The 24,348-nt window shown below is 36.2% G+C and overlaps 1 protein-coding gene across 2 annotated transcripts; it reads right to left on the reverse strand.

The window, feature by feature from the left end:
- Window positions 1–973: 973 nt before the first annotated feature.
- On the reverse strand, window positions 974–23,757 carry LOC140145927 (uncharacterized). Of its 2 annotated transcripts, XM_072167659.1 has the most exons (11): window positions 23,435–23,756; window positions 21,938–22,020; window positions 18,673–18,714; window positions 16,540–17,936; window positions 15,472–15,531; window positions 13,837–13,935; window positions 7,851–7,988; window positions 7,269–7,414; window positions 6,546–6,650; window positions 5,171–5,288; window positions 974–4,599 (listed from the first exon to the last, which is right to left on the reverse strand). In XM_072167659.1, exons 1-11 carry the CDS (start codon window positions 23,527–23,529, stop codon window positions 4,579–4,581), a joined length of 2,304 nt encoding a protein of 767 aa, XP_072023760.1. In that variant the 5' UTR covers window positions 23,530–23,756; the 3' UTR covers window positions 974–4,578. The 2 variants fall into 2 exon arrangements, with proteins under 2 accessions (XP_072023760.1, XP_072023761.1); XM_072167660.1 differs by lacking the exon at window positions 974–4,599 and having other exon boundaries at window positions 5,200–5,288; window positions 6,508–6,650; window positions 23,435–23,757.
- Window positions 23,758–24,348: the final 591 nt, after the last annotated feature.

The raw sequence follows: 24,348 nt of genomic DNA on the forward strand, positions 1-24,348 counted from the left end.
CAACACTTTTGTAAAACGTACATAACTCATCAACAGCAATAAATTAAGCAAGTTTGCAAAGTATACGATTTGTAGAATGAACTTTTGCAAAACATCAAGGTGTTAATTTTAATAATATATTGATCTAAATAGAGAAAATCGATTTTCAGGTTGCTTCGACCATCAATACCTCGTCTACCCTTAAGGGTACACGATGCATGTATTGTTGGTCGAAGCAGCCAAAAAAAATCTATTTTTATTATCAAAATCAATATTATTGAAAAATAACAGTTTCATGTTTTGCAAAAGTTCATTCGACAAATCATATACTTCGAAAACTTGCTTGATTTATTTTACAAACCTTAAGGGCTGGGATATGAACGTTTGGACAGTATTTATTGTGGGACATTAGAGCACATCAGACATATCGAATTGCATTCTGAATAAGAAGAATGTCATTCTGATATCAAATAATTTTGATTTTTGAAATTCGCAATTTAATACACATTTTATGGCAAATCATTAAAATTGATATTTTTGATATTTAACAGTACTTGAAGTAAACTTTATAAATCTGATGATTTATACTTAAAAGTATGTAGGTGGGATGAAAAGCCGACGATCAATTGAAAATTTTGACCTTTCGTATTGAAGATATGGATTTTTTTTCCCAAAACACCAAAAAAAAATTAGGTCTTTTGGGAAAAAATCCATATCTTCAATATGAAAGGTCAAAATTTTCAATTGACCGTCGGCATTTCCTCCTGCTACATACACTTTAAGAATATGTCATTAGATTTATATAATTTACTTCGAGGACTGTTATATATCAAAAATTTGAAAAATATCAAATTTTTATAATTTGTCATAAAATTTGTATTATATTGTGATTTTCAAAAATGAAAATTATTTGATATCAAAAAGACATGCTTCGTATTCAGAATGCAATTCGATAGGTCTGAGGTGCTCTCATGTCCCACAAAAAATACTGTCGAAACGCAATAAACGCTTATTTTAGATCCCTTAAGTGTTGTTGTTTCAGCCTTCTTTACAACATAACTCAAGAATCACAGGACCTACTAAAGTATATCTATGATAATTTGAATTCTTCTACACACTCGCTATGGAATGATCAATGCAATTTTTGCCAAAGCTCACTGCCATTTGCAAGATGCTCTGAACTACAAATCGCAACAGTTTAAAATAGTTGCTAACCTTGCGAGGTCTTGTTATGTTCTTTGAACCGGAGTTGTTGAAAGTGTTTTTTGGCTGTGTATATATAGTTGGAGACCAAAAATATCTAAAGAGGAAAACAGTTTGGTTTGGACCCTTGTACCTTCTATATCATTTCAACAGTCGTATTTATTTTACACAACACTTTTAACCCTTTCTTTTTTTTTTCTTAATCACCGTCTCCACATTTTGACAAGGAAAAGCTGACAAAATGGGTGAAATGATAAGATTTTAAAAATAATTTTCGCAACCGTACATGAATTATATAACCAGAGAAAAAACTTTTCATTTAGCAAATTTCAGAATTGAACATTTTCATGACCATATTTGGAATCAGACTGAAAAATACACTAACTAAAGTACAAACATACAAGCCTAGTATTTGTTTAGTAGCTCTTGATATTTTTAGAAAACTTCGTGACTTTTTATGTTGAAGGCTACCATAGCATATTAATACATGCATAAATATTTGCAGGTATACTTTTCCCGAGTCAATGAATCCATAAATAGTTTGCTATTCTTAATTTAGCACGCTTTAAGTTGAACTTAATACAATAATATTAGTACGTATTATATGGTTAACATTAATATAGGAATCCCCTGTTGTTCCTGTGTGACTCATATAACAGGCAACTGTAAATAAATGACTTCACCTGACAAATTATGACATCAAATTCATCACATACTCATATAGATATCAGGCGGAATAAGATTATAATCAACCAAAACCGAATTGGTGACACCAACTCAAATAATAATGAACGTGGCAAAAGCACTTTACGTAGGATCCGGAACCAGGGGGGGGGGGCTAGCGGGGGTTCAGCTCCTCCCCCTATTGGGTGCGGGGGTCAACGAATACCCTCGAGTCTCCAATAACTCCTGGTGAAGTAAAAAAAACTGTGCTACCGGAAAAATGGTCGTTTTTGACCCTTCCCGTACTTTCTTCCCATTTAATAACATTACCTTTTATTTGTGTAGTAATGGATTTTGGACGTTTTCAAACAAACATGACAAAATGACAGGATAAAAAAATAAATATAACAACAAATAAGAGGAAAATAAAAATGAATGTCTGTGACTTTGGAATGCAAAACAACCCTGTTTTGTTTAATGCCTGCGTGCTAGCCATAGGCTTCAATATAAAAAGTTAGTTTTGAGATATGTTCTCAAAATATCAAGAGCTATCTTAAGAACCACTGAACCAATACTAGGCTTGTTTATGTATTTTGAATGCCGATTCCAAACACAGTCATGGATTTTTTTTAATAATAAAAAAATTGAAACTTGTCGTTTGCAGTCGACACCCGCTTGGAGATACTTTTAAGTATAAAATACAGACGGGAGGTTGAACGGGCTTACATACAGTATCAATTGCACTTTTCAACTCCCATTATTGTAGTTTACGGTCAGTGGAACAACAAAAGTGAATAAATAAGTATAAATAAGCCTACTGTACTGGAAACTTCCCTTGTGTACCTGTCTCAGTGGTGGCGTCACACGCGGAGGGGAACATCGGGGCCCCCTATGAACTTAACTTAGGCTTTGCCCTCCCGGTTGGCTCCCACAACAAACAAAATCACTGAATATCCTTGAGCAAAATGTCGAATTTTAGGCACAAATATTCCTACCCCAGTAGCCCAGCCAGCCTTTTGGTGTGAGGGGCAAAGCCAAATTTTCGTCATTTTAATGACACTACTCTTTACCGTCCCCATTTGCAATCCTGAAAATTTCTGTGGGGCAGCCCCACCTGGCTACGCCATGTCCTACCCCTCTTCCGTTTCCTCCACCCCTTCCCACTGCCTCTTTAGAACAACATCCTGGTGCCACCACTACTGTAAGTTTAGGGCCTAGGCCCTAACTTTTTTGTTTGACCAAGTTTTATCGAAAATAATCTCACACAGGGATCTCACAGATGACTCACAGTACGCCCTCATATAAAATGTAGTTTTCATTAATGATTTAATGACTTTACATATAATTTGAGGGCGCTATGATATATCTTTTCTCTAATAAGATGAGAGCACAACCCGTCGTCCGACAAGAATCGTTTGTCAAAATAATGTTACATTTTATTGATAGGCCTAAGGATCAACATTCTGCTTTTGAACATTTAATTAGTGCATTAACATGATTAAGCTGAACAGAATTCCTTGCTATAAATTCACTGACTTCGTTCATTTTATCTTAGCCCGTTATCAATATTTTATTACATCATGTCATTGGAATCACAGATATGTGTTCCAATATCTGTGTTGGAATAAAATGCGCATAATAAATGTTTTTTGGTCTTTTTTCGTCAAATCACCGTACTGTTTGTTTACTTTTATAGTGGACACGTGTTTGTGTCCATGAAAAATACGTGGTCCAGACGTAGCCTATGTAAAATTAAGTATAGCATTGCCTCAATCCTGTTTTTCTTTATTATCCAGCATGCTCATACAAGCTGTATCAAACAAAATGATTGGTTTCCATTAGTTTCTATGGATAATGAATGAGTCTGACACATACAAATTCAACACATCATGATTCACATAATTTATATATAGATAAATTGTGTAACAAGTTAGGCCTATAAACTGTATTATTCTGGATGATTTCAAAAATATTCAATATTAGATTTGGATGATATAGGCTGTTCAATTAACGTCAACATTACATGGGTAGGCCTACCAATAGAGGTTATCCGTGTAGCTGCATATCCTATCAGCGACTGCTATACATTGTTTAGGACTTTTAAAAGAAGTACCTGCATGTGCAACCATGACTGTTTCAAAATGCCCGCCAAAGTCAAGCAGGTAACTCCGAGGTCGTGCATTGAATTGGTTTGAATGAGGAATACTGCGGGAACCAGCGCCTTTTGTTAGAAGTCACACATGAGTAAAGTGGATAACCTCTATCATTTTGATACATCCTGTATAACTAAGGCTGGTTTTGCTTGAACCTGGTCCCATCAGGACCCAAGTTTGTGTCCACCCCGAACAAATAATCGATAACAAATTTGCTCTTAACACCGAGCCAAGAGATAAGAAATTGGAAATTCTTATCCCGTGCGTGCCCCGATGCAAATATTATATTTTAAGGGCTCAATGACATTCAATAAGAGTTCGCTCAAAATATTTTCATTCAAATTTTCGATGACTTCACGATGTTGCAGTATTATTGAAATGGCGACGCAAACTGTTTGCTGGTTGAAACGGTATGTCAGTGCAGAAAGCCAGATTTGAAAGTTGTAAATATTATATAAGGTTCTATAGTGTACCATGGATGTAAACAAAACACTGTACGGTGATATACACAGTAGTTTCCAAATAATTTTTAAAAGGGCATATATCAACGTCATACAAATTATCATCACGTCTGTCGTCATCACCTCTGTATTGGTTTCCCCTGAAAAAAAAAATTAAAAAAGAAAGAAAGAAAATATATAAGTTGTTCAAGTATACCTATGCCAAATGTATCATCCAGTTTTAGCCATTTAACTAAAAAAATACCGCAGTGTACTTATATTAATACATTAATCTGATAGACGAAATGAGTCAAGGAAGACAAAAATCGCATTTTTATTTCGTGGTTCTTGAGTTAAAGCCTATATCAAAACGAAAGTTTAGGGCGCGTTTTCCCACTCCAGAGAAAAATCATGCAAATGACCCATAATCAAGGCTTGGGTTCTCCTTTGCCACGATTCTTGTGTGTCAGCTTTAATTGTCTCAGTTTGCACCCCCAAGTTGCTTCCCTCCAATTCGTCTTTTAAGACTCACACTCCCACTTATTAAAATACCAAGTGTGAGCGTGACTAGAAAACCAAGGCAAAATAACTGTCCAATTTGCCAGTTTCCATTGTTTCAGAATATTGAATTGGAAGACATATCGAATTCATCATGCTTAAAAGCGCAATTCGCTATATTACTAGCTATTATTTTTCTGCGCAAACTTTATGGCCTGAAAATAATCTTACTCACCTTAAAGATACCATATTAACGCTCTCTATGTTATTGTCATTAACATCAGTTGTCGAATGTCGGCGATACCCTGTATCTCCTCCAGCGTGAGTCTGAGCGGAGTTCATGCGATTATGTCTGGAATATAAATCATGAATAATTAAAAAAACATAAAAATTCCATATTCATAGGCCTACTGACACATTGATAATTATACAGGCCGTCTTTCTTATGTTTTTCTTTTAAAGGCATTAGTGGGATGTTTTAATCATTAAAAGTGCACGGGACAATATATCATACCACAGTCCCCCTGACTAATTTTTTGTTACGATAATATTAATATAATACATGGGATAAGCATGATATACCCTAGTGTTGTTAAAGTTTCTCTTAATTTTCTGGTTCTGAAACGAATTCCGGGTTTTTCCACGGCGAAATTGATTAATCAAATGCTTCAAGAATTTGTTCCAACCCCCCCCCCCTCAACCCCATGTCAAAAAGAAATCACTGGCCTGTTTCAATTTCAGACCAACATAACCTCATAGTTTTGGCATTAGGGGGCCATCATTTTCTTCGGAAGGGGGTCCCAAATTAACAAAAAGTCGGCGTCAATGAAATTGCGACCCCCTATTTCGGCAACAAACGTTTTATGACCCCACCACCGAAACACCTTACCCCCTAAACAGGCTAAAATTGTAATGAAATCAGTATTTTTGAATAAAATAAACACATTATTCTGTGGTCATCTTGTGCCTCCCTACATTTTGGTCATCAAAATTGTATGACACCCCTATTTTTCTTTCGAAAATATTATGACCTCTCCCCCTGTATTTGGGACCCCCCCCCCTTCCGAAGAAAATGATAGCCCCCTTAACTCTCTCCACGCGGGTGTCGACTGCAGACGACAAGTTTCTTTACAAATTAAAATTTCAGAATTGTTGGTGTACAGAAGTTGGATCAAAAAACATCATTCTGAAGATGGCCATCGCCCAAGATGGTCGAAACACTGGTTGAAGGTATACGGGGATGTGCCACGGTTTTGGGGTACTTTTTCAGCGATTTTGGTATATGGGTGGGTTTTCAGCGGAGACCAATACAGCCAATTGGACACATTTTGACAAAGGTACCCTTAAAAGCGCCCAATTAGGGTAAATTTGGGTGATTTTGGGGTGCTTTTTGTTAAAAGTAGGTATACCATAATAGAGAAAGTCAGCATCCGTCAGTCTGCGTGACAAATACCCGTACAAATAATTCGAAGACCCCCCCCACTCCCCCGGGTCGAAACTGCTAGGTCAGTAAAACATAATTGGGTTTGACAAGATGAAATGTATTATGACTTTCTACAAACCTAACGAACCTCTTCAAGAATATCCCATAATCCATTGCGGTACTCACTTTGAGTTGCTATGGTGATCTGCAGTAGATCCCGTGTGTTTGTTAGATGTAGCAACCCTGAGTGCTCCTGATGTACCGTGATACATTCGGCGAGTGGGAGCCGTTCTTTTGGGAATAAAAACAAACAATGACGGTATTATATAGTTGAGTTAAAACTATGAATAACAATTAATGGTAAAAAACAAAAGAGGCCGATATCTGGGTTTAGAGCAAGAAAGCCCTACCTGCTATTATAGCTGCCAGGTGTCATATGTGTACAATATAGACTGCAGAAATGGTCAAATTGTCTATAGAGCAGCTACTGTAGATGGACCTTTCTTGCATCAAACCCTCGATATGATGGACAATTTGGAAACCTTGTCGCCTAAATCCATTTAGGGAAATCCCATAATTCTTTGCGGTTATACCTGTGATTTCGTCATTTGACGTCACGCCGACTTGCAATGTGCAGTAGCGATGTTCGTTAATTGATGTGCGCATCGGCGTGACGACACATCTCAGGTCTAACCGCGATGAATTATGGGATTTACCAAAAAGGTCAATTGGGGAGTGAACTGAAGAAATGAAGGATTTGAGCCTGTCGGTATTATCTTGAGAAATGAAGAACCTCGAGCCAACTTCATCAGGAATGTTAAGTAACGTACATCAAAATCATTTTCCCGAATATCAATTGATTGATATAAATTCTAATACTTATAGTTAGTGCTTGATTGAGAAACTTACGTAGATCGGTATTGCCTGATTCTGTTTTCTATTTGCTGAGGCCATGTCTTATTATTTGCTGAGGCCATGTCTTGCCCTCTATTGCTCGCACCTCGCTGCTGTGACGATGGGCTGTGAGCGCTACCAGGGGGTGCTCGTCGTTTCTCCTGGGTCAAACAACAAAAATATTTTGATGAATATAATAGAAAATTCTAATTTGTTAGCATGCTACAGTAGATAGTCGTGTTGTTAACCCATACAACATGTTATCTTCAGTAATTAGCAGTATTGTTAACCCATACAGCATGCTATCGTCAGTAGATAGCAGTGCTGATAACCCATACAACATGCTATCTTCAGTAGATAGCAGTGTTGTTAACCATACAATATGCTATCTTCAGTAGATAGCAATGTTGATAATCCATGCAACCTGCTATCTTCAGTAGATAGCAGTGTTGTAAACCCATAAAACATGCTATCTTCTGAGATAACAGTGTTGTTAACTCATACAATATGCTATCTTCAGTAGATAGCAGTGTTGTAAACCCATAAAACATCATCATCATGATCATCATCATCACCACCACCACCATTATCACTCACCTGTTGTGCATATTGCCCGTAATTAGCCTGAGTAAACAGATGATAATGTTGTCCGTACAGCTTCTTGTGAGCGTTTTCCATGGCTCGATGTAGCGGTGTCTTCTGGCCTTGAGGTCGAAACCCAGGTGGACCTCGTGTCTGATAAAAGAAATATTGCGGATACTTATAATTAATAATTGGGAAGAGTGATTCATTAATAACAGCCCCAAATAGTCCCAAAATCTTCAGTAGATAGCAATGTTGTTACCCCATACAATATGCTATCTTTAGTAGATAGCAGTGTTGATAACCCATACAATATGCTATCTTCAGTAGATAGCTGCACTTGTTGATAACCCATACATCATGCTATCTTCAGTAGATAGCGGCACTTGTTGATAACCCATACATCATGCTATCTTCAGTAGATAGCAGTGTTGATAACCCATACATCATGCTATCTTCAGTAGATCGCGGCACTTGTTGATAACCCATACATCATGCTATCTTCAGGAGATAGCAGTGTTGATAACCCATACATCATGCTATCTTCAGTAGATAGTGGCACTTGTTGATAACCCATACATCATGCTATCTTCAGGAGATAGCGGCACTTGTTGATAACCCATACATCATGCTATCTTCAGTAGATAGCAGTGTTGCTAACCCATGCAACATACTATCTTCAGTAGATAGCTGTGTTGTAAACTCATACAATATGCTATCTTCAGTATAGATAGTAATGTTGTTAACCCATACATCATGCTATCTTTAGTAGATAGCAGCACTTGTTGATATCCCATGATACATCATGCTTTCTTCAGTATAGATGGCACTGTTGTGAACACATGCAGCATCTTAGCATGTTTACATAGCCTTTGTTAATGCAGAATACGAACTTCAGTAGATAGCTGTGTTGTTAACCAATACAAAATGTTATCTTCAGTGGATATAGCGTCCCAGCAAACACAAAACTCTTCACAGAAAACGTTTGAAAATCGGGTTGGGTTATATAAATTGTATAAACCGTTTTAATAAAATTTAATAAAATATTTTGCCAGTCTGTTTGTCAAAAATATTTTGCAATAACATTTTGAGAACATTAAAAAAATATTGTAGTGTTTTTCCATACAAAACGTTTTTAAAATGTTTTCATGACCTTTATATCACCCGACATTTAAATGTTATTCAAATGTTTTGATCAAAACCAAAACGCGTTTATAACGTTTTAAAGACATTTTTGTGTTTGCTGGGGTTGTAACCAATAACATGATGCTATCTTCAGTAGATAGCAATGGGTTAACCTATATCTTATCATGCTTAAGTATATTGCTCACAGAATTCTGTAATATTGCTGCTGTTCACAATACAGCACAGATAGCTGTGTTATAACCGTGATTTTTCAACAAATGGTTGTGTTACTTATACGTCCTTAGCTGCCAGCATTCTGTATTCTTTTATTAACACACAAAACGCTCTTTTTCGTGTTTTACACAACAAAACTATTTCTACTTAAGAGTGCAAACCACGTGCCATGTGCAAATTCGTGCAGTCACTGCAATGTGTGTTTTGATATGCTAAATCTTAAAGCAAAATAAGTTAATTAATTATTAACAGTTAATATCATCAAAAAAGAAAGTTTGTAGATTGTATATTTTGCAATTTTATTTACATTTTGCGAATAAGCGATTGATATGATTAACCTTTCCCAGCCACTTAAAGCAAGCTACGAAGCACCAGACGCAGTAATTTTAAACTGGAGGTTAGTAAGTACCAGCGCAAACCGCATATATTAACACGATCATGCATAGTCATGGTGTAAAACCTATAATATACTAACATTGACTGCTATGAGGGGCATGGTTAAGATGATAGGCCCAAGGTGATCTCAAAACCATGCTATGACCCGAGGCGCAGCCGAGGGTCATAGCATGGTTTTGAGATCACCGCGGAATGTCCCGAATAAAGCAGTCAATATTTGTTTTATATACCGAATGGATACGTGGATGTTGTGATTGCGCAGTTTGATCGGGACGCACGTGACCGGTCCATAGTTCATTTGAGGGCATAGTTAATTCAATGACTGCACATTCAACCAATCAGATGAGAGGAATCTATTTATGAGGTATATAATAATAACTATAAACAGCCCGTTTTAACTATTCTCGCTCGTGTAAGGTCGGCTACCTCAAATGTTAATAAGAACGGCTTGTAGCATTCTGCGATTCGCCCGTTTGAAAAAAAACCCCACCAAACCATGTCGAATTATCATTATACTGCAGATAGGCCTGTAGACGTAGGGTACCTGCAGGTAATATGGGACCATTAAGGACGTTTAGCTTATTTGCATAAAAACTAAAGAAGATATGCCCACAAGAGATTGTTATGATGAACAACCTGTCCTTTAAGATTAATAAAACTGGCAATGTTACCTTGTTTTTATGTTTGTTTGGACGCTATGACGTCAAAATGACGTCATCATCAAGTGTCCCATATTACCTGCATGTGCAGGTAATATGGGACACTGTGTTATCTCTATGGTGAAAATCAAAAAGTTCAGAAAATCACTCTTTTGTTCTAAAAACATTTTTGTTACATGATTTTGAATGTTAAATGCAAATTTCTAAAAGAAAATTCAATTTTCTAAATAGTTTTGCTTTTCGCATTGACAATGCACACAATTTCCTATGTGTCCCATATTACCTGCACCCATTCAGTTGAAAATCAGAGAAAATAATCATTTATAAAGGAAAGTGCCACTTGTCAGTGGAATTTTACCTGCTGATAAGCTTAACCCATCACCTAAAGATCATAAAAAATGACAAATGCCCCCTCAGTACCAGAGTTTTTGGATACACAATCATAAAATGTGACGTCATTGATTTTATATCAGGCCAAAAAAAACGACATAATTTTTTGGGCAATTTCACTCTTTTTGGCATTGATTTCCAAGAGTTTGATACACAGACTCCAAAACTGCATTTCTAGAAGCACAATTGATGTCTCTAAACACTTAACAAATCAACTTAAAGTGTTTACCTTCTCTAAGCCTACTTTTTGTTAAAATGAAAACAGGTGTCCCATATTACCTGCTGTCCCATATTACCTGCACCTACCCTATGTTCTGAATTTCTTAAACAAGAATATCCTGAAAAAGGGTCTGATCCCCCAACATTCTGCACTAACCTGATCGATGTGTTAACTGACAGCCGTACTAGTGTACAGGCCTATATTACTTTATATTAGTTACGGTACCTTTTTGTGAAATCCACTCTTGGTTAATTCATCAATTTTCTATTATTAAGGGATGGGGTATGAACGTTTGGACAGTATTTATTGTGGGACATTAGAGCACATCAGACATATCGAATTGCATTCTGAATACGAAGAATGTCCTTCTGATATCAAATAATTTTGATTTTTTCAAATTCGCAATATAATACACATTTTATGGCAAATGATTAAAAATTGATATTTTTGATATTTAACAGTACTCGAAGTAAACTTTATAAATCTGATGATTTATACTTAAAGAGTATTTAAGAATATATCATTAGATTTATAAAATTTACTTCGAGGACTGTTATATCAAAAATGTGAAAAATATCAAATTTTAATAATTTGTCATAAAATTTGTATTATATCGTGAATTTCAAAAATTAAAATTATTTGATATCAGAAAGACATTCTTCGTATTCAGAATGCAATTCGATAGTCTGATGTGCTCTCATGTCCCACAAAAATACTGCCGAAACGCTCAAAACGCTCATTCCAGATCCCTTAAGGCAATTCATACTTTTTGTTCGACTGCGAATATGCGATGCATCAAGTATTCGTTATTCAATCTGTTTCCAGTAATGATTATCTTATAACGGACATTTGTTGACGTGAACTTGATAAATATACCATATTTCCACTATATATTCGACGTCAATAATTAATAATTGATTTTTCGTCAACAAGCAGCCATATTTCCCAGCAAGCACAAAAACGTTTTAAAAACGTTTTAAATAAGTTATATTTTGGCTTTTAGTTTAGGTAAAAACGTTTTAATAACATTAAAATGTCGGGTTATATAAAGGTCATGATAACGTTTTAAAACGTTTTGTATGAAAACACACTACAACAATATTTTTTAATGTTTCCAAAAATGTTATTGTAAACTATTTTTGCAAACATTTTTGCCAAATATTGTGTCAATACTTAAATAACATTATGTTAAAATATTTGAACCCAGCAAACACAGAAATGTTCTTAAAATGTTTTTTTAAAACCTTTTAATAACATATAAATGTCGGGTTATATAAAGGTCATGAAAACGTTTTTAAAACGTTATTGAAAATATTTTGGGCAAAATTTGTCGAAAATATTTTTCAACCCCAAAATAACATTCTGTTTAGAATGTTTTGTATCAAGTTTTCAAGAATGTCTTTGGAATGTTATTAAAACGTTTGTATACCCTTTATATAACCCGACATTTAAACGTTTTCTGTAAAACATTTTTATTTGCTGAGCAGTAGATTATCAAAAAATGTTTTTTAAGGTTATGAAAACGTTTTATACTCTTAATATAGGCCTACCCTTTATATAACTCGACATTTAAACGTTTTCTGACAACCTTTTATAACCTTTTGCAAATGATGTCAAAAACGTTTTGTGTTTGCTGGGTTACTATTAGGAGATAAAAAAATTGAATCAAAACATATTGGCTTTAACATAAAAAGTCCAAATTTCGAGATATTTTCTTAAAATATCAAGAGCTATTTCAAGAACCACTGAAGCAATATTAGGCTTCTTTGTACTCATTTTAATGCATTTTTTCACGCTGATTCCAAATTTAGTCATGAAAATTAACAATTCTGAAATTTTAAATTTATTTAAAAAATTGGAAATTTTTCCGCGGGGAAAATAAAATAACGAATTCTTGTTGCATCAAAATATTCGTCGCTGAATACGGAGTACGAATCGACCGTTATTTCGACATGACAGTATGCTATTAGCGACAAGCGAAAGCGATAAGCATTAGGCCTTAGATTAAAAAAAACCCTGTTTAATCTTAATCACCATGATCACACAAATCTAGCTCTAATGTTAACCATTCTATCATCATCATCACTCACCCGAGCTCGAGCTAATTTCTCGCTCAAAACTATAGATGCAATTCTCGCCTTCCTGATAAACTGTTCCTTTTCAGAAGGCTATAGGTTAGTGAAAGTATAATATTCTTTCATTAATAGAGCTATAGGCCTATCAATTACGAAAGGCACTCATCTTATCGCTTTTTTTTTTTTGAAATGGCAGCAATAACTCATTCCACAGGATATAGGTAAACAGTGCCCCTAACAAGACACTCCCTATATATCTGTAAATTAGACACCAATTGTCTCTGATAGCCGAAATAATATTTTCTGGCACCTTCAATGGGTTAAAAAACTTTTATATAACATGCAGCAAGGGATGCGTGTTACATGTAAGCCTATATACAACTTATAGTTTTAAAATTGAGTAAATCTTCGTAAAAACCAATCAACTATTTCCAATTATACGATTTATGCTACAAAAGCGGGTTACGACCACCAAGCACTGGTTACGACGCAGCGTAGGAGTAGGAAAGCGAAGTGAAATTTTTGACAAATCCTATTGAAAAATTGTCCAAAGGCGGCCTTTGACCCCCTACCCTAATCAGACTAATTTCTAATATTAAAGCGTAAACCACAGAGCTTGAATTTAACACTTGCAAGTTGTAACACATCTGTCACGTACCCGGAGTCTATTTGTAAATTTAAGTCTCTGAGTCAGATTGTTTTTTTAAATTGAAATTTATTTTGAATTTGCGAAGTATTCAAAAAATTAAAATGTGCACGTGGGGTATGGCTGAACATGTAATGCTGACGGACAAGATGTGATAACAATGGGTCCACTGGGCAAGTTGTTAAACAGTTAAGCGTGAGACCTGCTATACCATGCAAATAATGTAAATGTATATAAACGTCATACATGCGTATACCTGTACTGCGCGGAGACGGTGATGCGGAATGTCATAAGTTGGAATATCCATATCGGTCGCATTTTCGTCATACGTGTTTATTACGCCTTGCAGAGTTCTCTAAAATCAAAAGTCATATCCAAACGATTCAACATCTCAGGGGTTTATATATTTAGCGAAAAATTAATTTATATAATTTGCGAAAACTTATATGCTTGGCTGTATAATTAATCAAGGAAGGTATGTAAGGAAATGGGAGGGGCTAAAAGCTCATGGGTATGCCTATAGCGATTGTATAAGGGATGAAATCAAAACTCGACTGGCGGTTGACCGCCGGTTCCGTCTGGTTTCTATTGCACAATGCAAACCGGACGGAACCGCTGGTCAACCGCGGGTCGAGTCTTCATTTCATCCTTATAAACAACAGATCGGCGTAATTATGAATCAAAGCGCTTAAAATAATAGGTGTATTAATTCAGCTATAATCAATCGCGAATTTCTGCAATGTAGATTGGAGGCATTATTGCATTTATATATAGAGGATTTTAGCTTTTTAACTTTTGAGTAGATGTAAGGAAAGCAATTACAAATGCAATTAAAAGCAATTAACAATTAACAAAACTAACGACATATGTTAGAATTGTAAGGCAATGTCAGGTATTTACAGCAAAGGATACCGGTACGTCAGCATGACGCGTATATCCTAATTGGACGAATCCAGAAATGCATACCACAAAATCTTTGAGGGTTATCTTCTTAGATGCTGATTATGGTCATAATATTTAATTGACCTTTTCGGTAAATCCCATAAGCCTTTGCGAGTACACGTGAGATGTCGTCATTATACGTCACGCCGACTTGCAATGCGCCGTAACGATTTTCGCTAATTTACGCAGATCGGCGTGACGTCAAATGACGACATCTCACATGTACTCGCAATTTCGCAAAGGCTTATGGGATTTACCGAAAAGGTCCATTAGAAATCCTTGCTTTCAATCTTATAGGCCTAGTAGAATCTTTATCAACGATTTTTTTAGAAATATATAAAGAAATACAAAGGTTTACTACATATGGGAAGCCTTGCGCCCTGATCGAACGAAGATTTGATGGAAGTTTACTATTAGTTTATAGTTTATCTGTTTATTCTTGACTGTTGATTATGAATTCAACTTCAATTCCCTGGTGGCTGTTCCTGTCATGCAATACCGGGTAGTGTCTACAAGGGGCATTTTCCCTCGATTTTCCCAAGTCAGAACTACCAAATCACCGACAATTCCACTGTACCTAATAATGCCAAATTTTAAGCATTTGTGCCTCCCCCATTCCTCCCTGAAAAGAAAAAGTAGGTCAATAATCAAACGAATATAGGGCGTGTGCGGCGCCGCACCTTGCCCAAAAATGGTCCCGGTGCCACCACTGGTCAAACGTGAATGAGATGATGTGTGATGAAATCAGAACGGTGCACTTAATAAAGAAGGAACTTTCTATAAGATGTGTAAAAACTGGTGTGCAATATAAATTTAAATATGCCTATTATTTTTATTCGTCACGGAGGAGTCTAGTCATGCATGATGGGTGATATAGGAACTCGTGAGGTATGGGTGATATAACAGGGCGATAACATTGAAGGATGTGTGTCTTTTAACCATGACTTACTGGGCCCGAATACTGGTGGAGTCCGGCAGAGGTGCCCTGTAAAAAGAACGAGGTTTTGGCCTGATTGCAAACAAAAGAAATTCATGTAAGGGTATGAGAATTAAAACGGTGGTGTGCCTCAACAAAATTCCAACGACAAATATATGTTCCACACATGAATGATGTTGATCATCTTGTCCCATTAAGTTGAGTCAAAATGTCAGTCTAAACACTACACATCGTCATGTTTTGCCGGCCATGGACCAACAACATTACTGGCGAATTATAAAATCATAAAACATTTGGTTTCATAACTTCACACGCACATTTCGACGATTACAAATTGAAAAACCATCAAAAGGTGTTCGTTTTCAAAATTATTTTTCCGAAAGAGTTACAAGAATCGAAAGAATTACAACCAATTTATCGCGAAACTGATGATTAGGTTTTCTAAATCAATAACTTAAGAAAATAAAGATAACAAAATAGTTGGTGCTAATCAAATCGCAATTTTGGACAATGGAAGTCTGTTTTGTTTTTGCCTTTTGTATTTTCGTCAAACACATCTTGTAATTTAAAATTTCTTAAAAGTGTTGTTCATCTAAAAAAAGTACAATGTAATCTTAATCAATAATCAATGTGTCCATTGTCAATAACTTCACTGTATTAAGAGTTTGGATGTTGAAAAGTACCTATATACACATGACGATATGATCTTGTAAGATGATATGTGTAGAAGGTTAACCCCATGAGAACTACCTGCCGATTGGCCAAAATGAATATTGTGTCCAATATTGAACCAATCAATAAGGGTATTAGATTATCTGCAAATGCAAGTTTGACCATAAATAGTTGAAAGCCGATAATTGGCTATTGAAATGAGCATTTGAAGCTATCAACCAATCAGAAATGCTGTTAGATGACCAGTAGTGTCCAGAGGGTTAAATATTGTTACCAATGAGCCAGTGCGATGGAATTATGAAACACAAGTAAAAATGTTTTTTCCTTATTATAACTACTAACCACCATGTTTTTTTTTAAATCAATTATATGAATTCAATGATATTATAGCCATCTATTTTAACCTACCTTTAGAACTTTCGGAACGTCACCATTTTCGTACACCTGAGGGCTGCTATCAGGTCTACGATAATGATGATCTGGGATCGCTGAATCTCTATTCGGATTCCCGCACCGATACGAATAACCATTTGTGACACCACCGTCTGACTTCTTACGGTAACTCAAAAGCGCCACCTTTCCATTCTGTCCATTTTCGTTACTGGAGGATACATTTGGCAACGATTTTTCATCTGTAGATCCACTGGGTGATGCAGGTTTAGGAGAATTACCGTTATCACTCCGTGAGCTTCTTGGATCCTTGACCGGTGGCAACTCAGTTTCGTGATGATGTGACGGGGAACGTGGACTTCTAGGACTATCCTCTTTATCAAAATCAGTTCTGCTACTATTGTTGGGCGATTTGGGGTTAACTGTTGGTTCAGGAGTAGCTGGTCTTGGAGATGGGGTGTTTCCATGTAATGCAGCGTAAACCTGAGGGTCCCTACCTTTAGCAGTGCCCAGCCGTCTTTGTAAGCGCGGCGTACTGCTCAATATATCACCAAGACTTACGTGAGTTGTTTGTGGTAAATCAAACCCAAAGTCCTTTTCTGAGGTTTCTAAACGAAGTGTTTCTAGAATGTTTGCTGCTTTCAAATTAAAATCACCAGTTTTTGGCGGTACACTAACAGTCGAAAGATATGAAAGTGTACGCTTGTTATTCGCATTAATGTCTTTATTTATTGCTTGTTGGACGGACGATAAAATATTCTCAGCGTTCAGCTGCTCCCTTTTTATTCCCTGACCCTGTTGTGCTGCAGACGACACTCCTTTATCAGTTCCTTCAGCAGACGACGACCTCCGTTCTGACTCAATCTTATCAAAAGTTCTCAAAGTTGGCGCGCTGTGTGATATACTGCTTTGTCGGGAATCAGCAAGACTGAGTACGGGATTTAAAACAGGTTTGGATAATAAAGTTTCATTATTTACATGGCTTGATGTTATCTTATCACTTCCGGCCTTTGCACTTGGTGAATGACCATCTTTATGTGACGTTGTATCATTTTCAGATTGGGGTACTGCGCAAAATTGCGTGTTTTGTTCGTGCCGCTCCCCATTCTCATCTGTATCTGCATTAGGTGCAATCTCGATTTCAACACACACACTTGAGGGACTCTGCCCACCATTTGCCGCATCTTGCCACCTAGCAAAGTTCGTTGCATCTGATTGGATAGTGGTTTTGGTATCTTGCAGTGCGCCTTCGTTGTTGTCAATTGCGCCCTCCTCTTCTGGCTTAAATTTTGAAGCCAAACTATCGGCCAGGAATAATTCATAGTCGGGAATCGTGCTACATTTAGTGTAAGTCCAGCACAAGTAGAAATCCCATGGCAGAAAATCTCCTTTGTCTTGGTGTTTAGAAGTTAGAACTGTAAATAGAAAATAAAAATAAATCAATGTATCTCTCTGTATAAGACGAAGTGATGTTTTGGTTGACTCTTTATATGGAAAGCTTGTTTATTTTGCAAGTACTACCTGTATAATATGCATGTCAGAATACTGGTTTAAAGTTGTCCAAAGTATGGGAAAATGAAAAGAAGGACGCGCATGGGAGTATAACCCACCTAATGAATCACATATATAGCCAGTGCAATAATAACTAAAATAAAAAGTTAACGTCTCTTTAAATATCCTGGAAGATGTCTTCCAGGGTTTATACTCAAAATTGAGTTTATTTTTAAGATACATGGATAATATTCGCCACACATTTTGTTTGAGCCTGGTCCCATCAGGACTCAAGTGTGTATCCACACGGAATGACAGTTTAAACAAACAAACATCCCGGGTGTCACTTGACATAAATTTGGTCCCGTTTAAGGGATGAAATCAAAACTGGACCGCCGGTTCCGTCCGATTTATATTGTTCTGAACTATGGAAACCGGACGGATCCGGCGGTCAACCGCTGGTCGAGTTTTGATTTCATCCCTAACATAATTGAAATTAACCTTTTGGAAGCTGAAAATTATGTCAAAAAAGATTTTAATAAAATTTTTATCAGATTGTAATAAATAGTCCTAGCATTATATATATCATATGAATTGCACTTCACTTAGAATCGTCTTTGTCCCGGTGCATCTCTTTTTAAAGGGACTTTTATTATTTACCTTGCTTTGGTTTCGAACTTCGTTTTCCCCAAACTTCAATTCCTGCAAAAACAGTGTTAAATAAATGAAATTTAATGTGACATAATATTTTGATAATTTGCTGCGTCATTAAGTGCATTTTGGTTATACAAAGCGATGAGAGACGTATGACTTAGACATTGACAAAGCTTTTGATAATCAATGCTTTACTCCCTATTCCAGAAAAATGCACCACTAATTTTTTTGGGATTGAAAAAATATCATCCTGTTTTGCCAAATGACACATAGCTAAATCCTAATCCTTTAGTTAGTCCAAAGGAGCAATAAAAGTCAAATTTTAATATTAATTGGCCAATTTTAAGAAATATGGACCAAAAGCATGCGTTTTATAGTGTTTTTGTATGCTGATGTGACAATCAAGCCCAAAATAAGACTAATTTCAGTATGCATTCTAAGTTTTGGAAAAGACATGTTTCATTCTTATAACCAACCATTTAATTAAAGTAATACAAAAAAGTGAATATTAGAGCAAAATTTCGACATATATAGGCTACTAAAGATTTTGAAGGCGGTGATTTTTGTAACTCGATTGTCAAAAAACATGCTGAAAATGCATGTTTTTGGCTCTTTTTTCAAGAAATTAGTAAAATAGTGAACTTTTTCTTTTATCTCCAGTTACTAAATGAATTATTAGGATTGAGCTATAGGCCTATATGTTTCATTTGGAGAAAATTGATAATATTTTTTTAATCCCAAAAAATCAGTGCTGTATTTTTCTGGAATATAGGGAGTAGGTACACGCTCCTTGTCTTGTTGTTTACCTTTGTAATTTTGATGTGGCTATGCAACTATTTACTTTGTCTAGTAAGATAAGATGGTTTTTAATTGCACTAATCATGATTTCATTTAAATCAGCTAGAGTTGAATTGGCTTGCTTTACTACTGTACTACTCGCGATGGAGAGGGGGGGCGGGCGGAGGGGGGGATAACAAAACGACAAGTCACGACGAACACGACATCGAGCGTAGAAGGGGATGTCACCAATCTTGTTTCTGTGAGAGTTTGGTACCCATCAGTAGTTAGTCTCCCTATGGATGATGGTCTGGGAAGTGGAGAGGGTGACATCCCCTATTTAACCGGGTCTCCAACACCGTGTTTTGGACCAAAGCAGGGTTTAGTTATGCACACTTTCGTTCGCGCACACTGGCCCATCAAATACAAACATTTACCTTCATTGAGAGAGGGGGGGTAGTCTGAAATTGAAGATTTGTAAAACCGGCAAAAAATATGCCCCCCTAAATTTTAATGCTTTCACCGCCACTGCATTCAAAACGCATAACAATAAGCAATAAGCTTTTGCGCTTCACGCGGAGAGAGAAATAATTGAAGACCGAATTAAATAAAAATTCCTTTAAAAAAGGAATGTGGCGCCCAATGTGAGCTGGACGGGATATGGTGAATTCCATGGTGATTAGATTTGGTATTATATGATTTTTAGGGAAGAGTAGAAGATGATCAAATACGAGAGAAATGCTTCATGGAATGAAGCTTTCGTGTCAATTTGCGATTATGTGGGGTGGGAGTTCTGTTTTGGGGGCCGTTGTAGTGAGGATATTGCTTTGGATATTGAATATTGTTGAATTTCGTTATCAGGGCCTAGGGTATATGATGGATAACTAGAAGACACAAATAAGTAAGCTTCCCCCGAGTCATCTATACACTCATTCTTGTCACACGACGAATTTCGACAAAGTCATGTAAACGTAATTTCGTTTTTCACCCGACCTCCGTCCAGAAACAATCCTGAAATGTTGAAAACTTGGGGTCGGCGCACTCATGCCAGTTTATAAGGTATAGGCTACTCTGTGTCTTTTGTAGCCAACCATGTGGCTAAGAGAGGCTAGGAAATACTTAAACTAATACAAAACAATCATACCCTCCTTTCATATCAAACAATACCAAGAAATTGACAGGCCTGTTAAAGGCCACTATAAATATCTGGAAAACACATTAAGTTAGGAGCTGTGTAAAGTTTGTTGGTATAGAGGTGAACAATAACTAAACATTGGCTTGATTATATTTTAAGCCTACTTAATTGGGTTACCCTTGAAAGTTTGCCTGGTCAACCCAGTCCCTCTTTAAATCAAGGGTAAGATCGATCGTTATTCTTCATGAAACGGGCACAGCCCATTTTTATGTTATTAATTCTGCTAAAAATTAATTAATAAATAACAAAATTACGTCATAATTATGACTTTAAGTCGGCCATAGAACTCTATTTTAAACAGACAAAATAGCCATTGGGGTTTCTTTCACTTTACCTTGCTAGGAACCCTTCCCAGCAGTTAGGCATATTACAATAAATATTATTTTTGCAAATAAACTTCTGACCTTCAACACAGTCATGTCTTCCAAATTTATTCCTTTCTCTGCTGACCAGGATTGATTTTCGTTAATTAATGTTTTGTTTTTTATCAGAGATAGTCACCACAAAGATACTGAGCTGTATTCAAGCACATAAACCATTAGTGATTTCATGTTTGGTCAGTGGTTGTGTTGGTCAACTATAATTAATTGGTGTTGGTTTAAGGATTAGGTGCACTGTGTGCAATCACTATATTATCAATAACCTCAATTAAACAATCATAGTGCAAAATTTGACCTTAATTTGCAAAGTATGAGTTTTTGTACTCACATTTTCAAAGGTCATTCAATGAATGCACAAATGTATTGGGGTTAAAGAACTGTGCCCTGATAGATGAGCATGTTGTAGATTCTTCACACTGTAAACAACTAGTTCATGTGCAAACATGTTCAAAACATACATAATTAGAATGGTCAAATGTCACCGTCTATCGGGTTCTAAGAGGCGGTAAACTGGTTTAAACCATACAAAGGTCGCGGGTTATTTGGTGTTTTTATAAGTCCATTAATTTTGTATTTTAAACAAAGAATATACACACATCATTTTATCCCGTGCATATCAGAAAACAATAATAAAATAAAATCCTAGCATATTGTGGTTTTATTTCTGAGCTGGGCATAATTTTAGCAAAACAATTAAGGAGTAAATCTAGCAAGAGTGAAATTAGAAGCTATTCACAAAGTACATGCCTATATGTGGCCCCTCCGTAGAGGGCGCCACAAAAAGACTAGTTTGCGTATGACGTCCTGTCAACCGGACCAAGATGCTGTACTACGCAGGTCAGCAACCAATCACGTCGCGCCTTTGCCCTGACATCAGACGCAAACTAGTCTTTTTAATTTGATCTTCATTTATAATTACCTATTGGTTCTAATTGAAGATGTGTGTCTTGTCCTTCCCAACCAATGAATAGCTCTCGTTCTTGATTTCGCTCTTCTTTGCTCCTGTAAAATAATTCAATTACGATATGAACATTAGGGGCTGTGCAATAATTATGAGCCCAAGGGGAGGGTAAAATTGGGGGGGCAAGTAAGTTTTGGCAAGCCGAGAGGAGGGGGACAAGCGATTTGTTTTTTACTCGGCCTTATCGTTTAAATTTAATATCAGATATTCGCTAAATCAGAAAATCTAAAAGAAATGAATGTTATTATTAAACCAGAGAAGACGGAACTGTCTACGGATAAGGCATCAGGAAAGCAGTGATCGACTATGGAATAATCTACTTTACAACCGGGCCAGAGGCCTATATTTTAAAATAACAGCATTGAATTAGGCCTACTTCATGTTGTATAAATTGCAATATTGCAAAGCATGAATTCATGATTTATTATATTCCATGACACTGTGTGTGCCCTTTCCTTTCATGATTATGTGACTTATGTGGTAGGCCTACCGATCAACAATACATACATGTCATGAACTCAATAAACTTTATAAACCTAAATCCATAAGAACGCCAATTTGGGTTACCATAACAACAGACAAAACTTTAGAAAGATGAGCCAGATTTGATTTAAGGATCAATCTACTTGTGACCTGTTCACGGGGTCATGCGTAGATGCAAATTTAGATCACACATTCGTGACCAATTTGTGATAGACCTCCCAGGGGCTGTCTGATTCGAAGTGTTGCCAGCGTTACAGCACCGATTGTGCTACTTTTATCGCTATCTACTGCCGATAAATTGGAATTGTGTTTAAAAGCTTTTAAAGACCCCAATGATAATGTTGAGTTATGCTCAGAAAATGTGAGTGGCAGGACAATCGATGACGAAATATGACAAAATCTATAAATATTTGACTTGCAGTTGAACTCGATCCAAAAATATATAAGTAATCAAATACTAGGCTTACACCACACTAGTTCCCAAATTCTCATGAATAATAATCAATGAAAAGTATTCGCATCATAAATATGGATCACTGGAATCAATACTCAATTGAAAACGCAACGGCCATGATGCCACATAAACAAGGCCAATAATGACATTTTATAGCTACATTTCCATGGATCCCAAAATGGAATAGGCCTAAATTCAGGAATTGTCAATAATGTATCTTTTCCTTTTTTCATGTTGACTTATTTACCATTTTATTCCATATCTATTATGTCCAATAATATAGCATTAGCAGAGGAGGTACGGTATGCGGTTAGATGTAAAATACCTATTATTAGGACATCGAGTTATATTTAGGTATTTATGTTTCATCCCCAAATACTATTTTATATGAAGGGCCTTGGCTCATTTCAACGGGAAAGTACTGGAAAGTTAAGGTGCTTCTCATGCTAATATTAAGCTCAAAACATATTATATATAGGTATACGGATATGGAATTTTATAGAGAGTATGTTACTTACTTTGCTATTGCCGTTTTGCTCCGTTGATGTTGTACGTGGTTACCGTTTCTGTCCCCATGTCTTGAGGCAATAGATGATCGTGCTCGCCAACTCATATTTCGTTCTTAAACCTCTCATCATCTTGCATCTTTATCATTTTCATGCTATCTTCATGATTAAACGTTATAAACTCACTGTAGCCTTAAAGCGTGTGGATCCACATAAATGTTATTGCACCGACATTAAATCCCCATAGCGATAAACTCTATACTCTGGTACTTATTTTATTAATGGCATCTACGTGAGTGGTCATAGGCTATCCGATTCAGCGGTGTTTAATATCGTGCTGAGTGTTTCCAGATATTAACGTGGTGAACTCACAGATCAATGATAAATCGATATTGTTGAAAATAAATACGAAAGAAAGAAAGAAAGAAAGAAAGAAAGAAAGAAAGAAAGAAAGAAAGAAAGAAAGAAAGAAAGAAAGAAAGAAAGAAAGAAAGAAAGAAAAAGAAAGAAAGAAAGAAAGAAAAAGAAAGAAAGAAAGAAAGAAAGAAAGAAAGAAAGAAAGAAAGAAAGAAAGAAAGAAAGAAAGAAAGAAAGAAAGAAAGAAAGAAAGACTTTTCTTGCACAGTCCTGGTCCCGCTATATGGCGGCTCGTAGGACACATCGGAGAATTTTAAAAACACCCCCTTTTGCATCTCTGACGAACTTTTTATTTTTCAAATGAAAAACACCCCTTTCGTTAGCGATTTTTTTCAAGAATGCCCCTTTTTTGGTTAAAACGTGAACGCTATTATATGATGCCCCCACAGAGGAGTAAGATCTTACTCCTCTGTGGATGCCGGGCCCTTTTTTGACAGAAACGCGTACGAGAATTTCCGAAACTGAGTGCACACGTTTGCGTATTATTTGTCTTTCCCAATATAAAAGAA

The sequence above is a fragment of the Amphiura filiformis genome, chromosome 2 (genome assembly GCF_039555335.1).
Source record: "Amphiura filiformis chromosome 2, Afil_fr2py, whole genome shotgun sequence".
Lineage (NCBI taxonomy): Eukaryota > Metazoa > Echinodermata > Ophiuroidea > Amphilepidida > Amphiuridae > Amphiura > Amphiura filiformis.

Coding starts and splice junctions, on each gene's coding strand:
- LOC140145927 (XM_072167659.1), bottom strand. CDS start 23,529: ATGAGTTGGCGAGCACGATCATCTATTGCCTCAAGACATGGGGACAGA. Junction 17,937..18,672: donor AAGTTCGAAACCAAAGCAAG/GTAAATAATAAA, acceptor TTCTATTTACAG/TTCTAACTTCTAAACACCAA. Junction 15,532..16,539: donor ACGTTCCGAAAGTTCTAAAG/GTAGGTTAAAAT, acceptor GTTTGCAATCAG/GCCAAAACCTCGTTCTTTTT.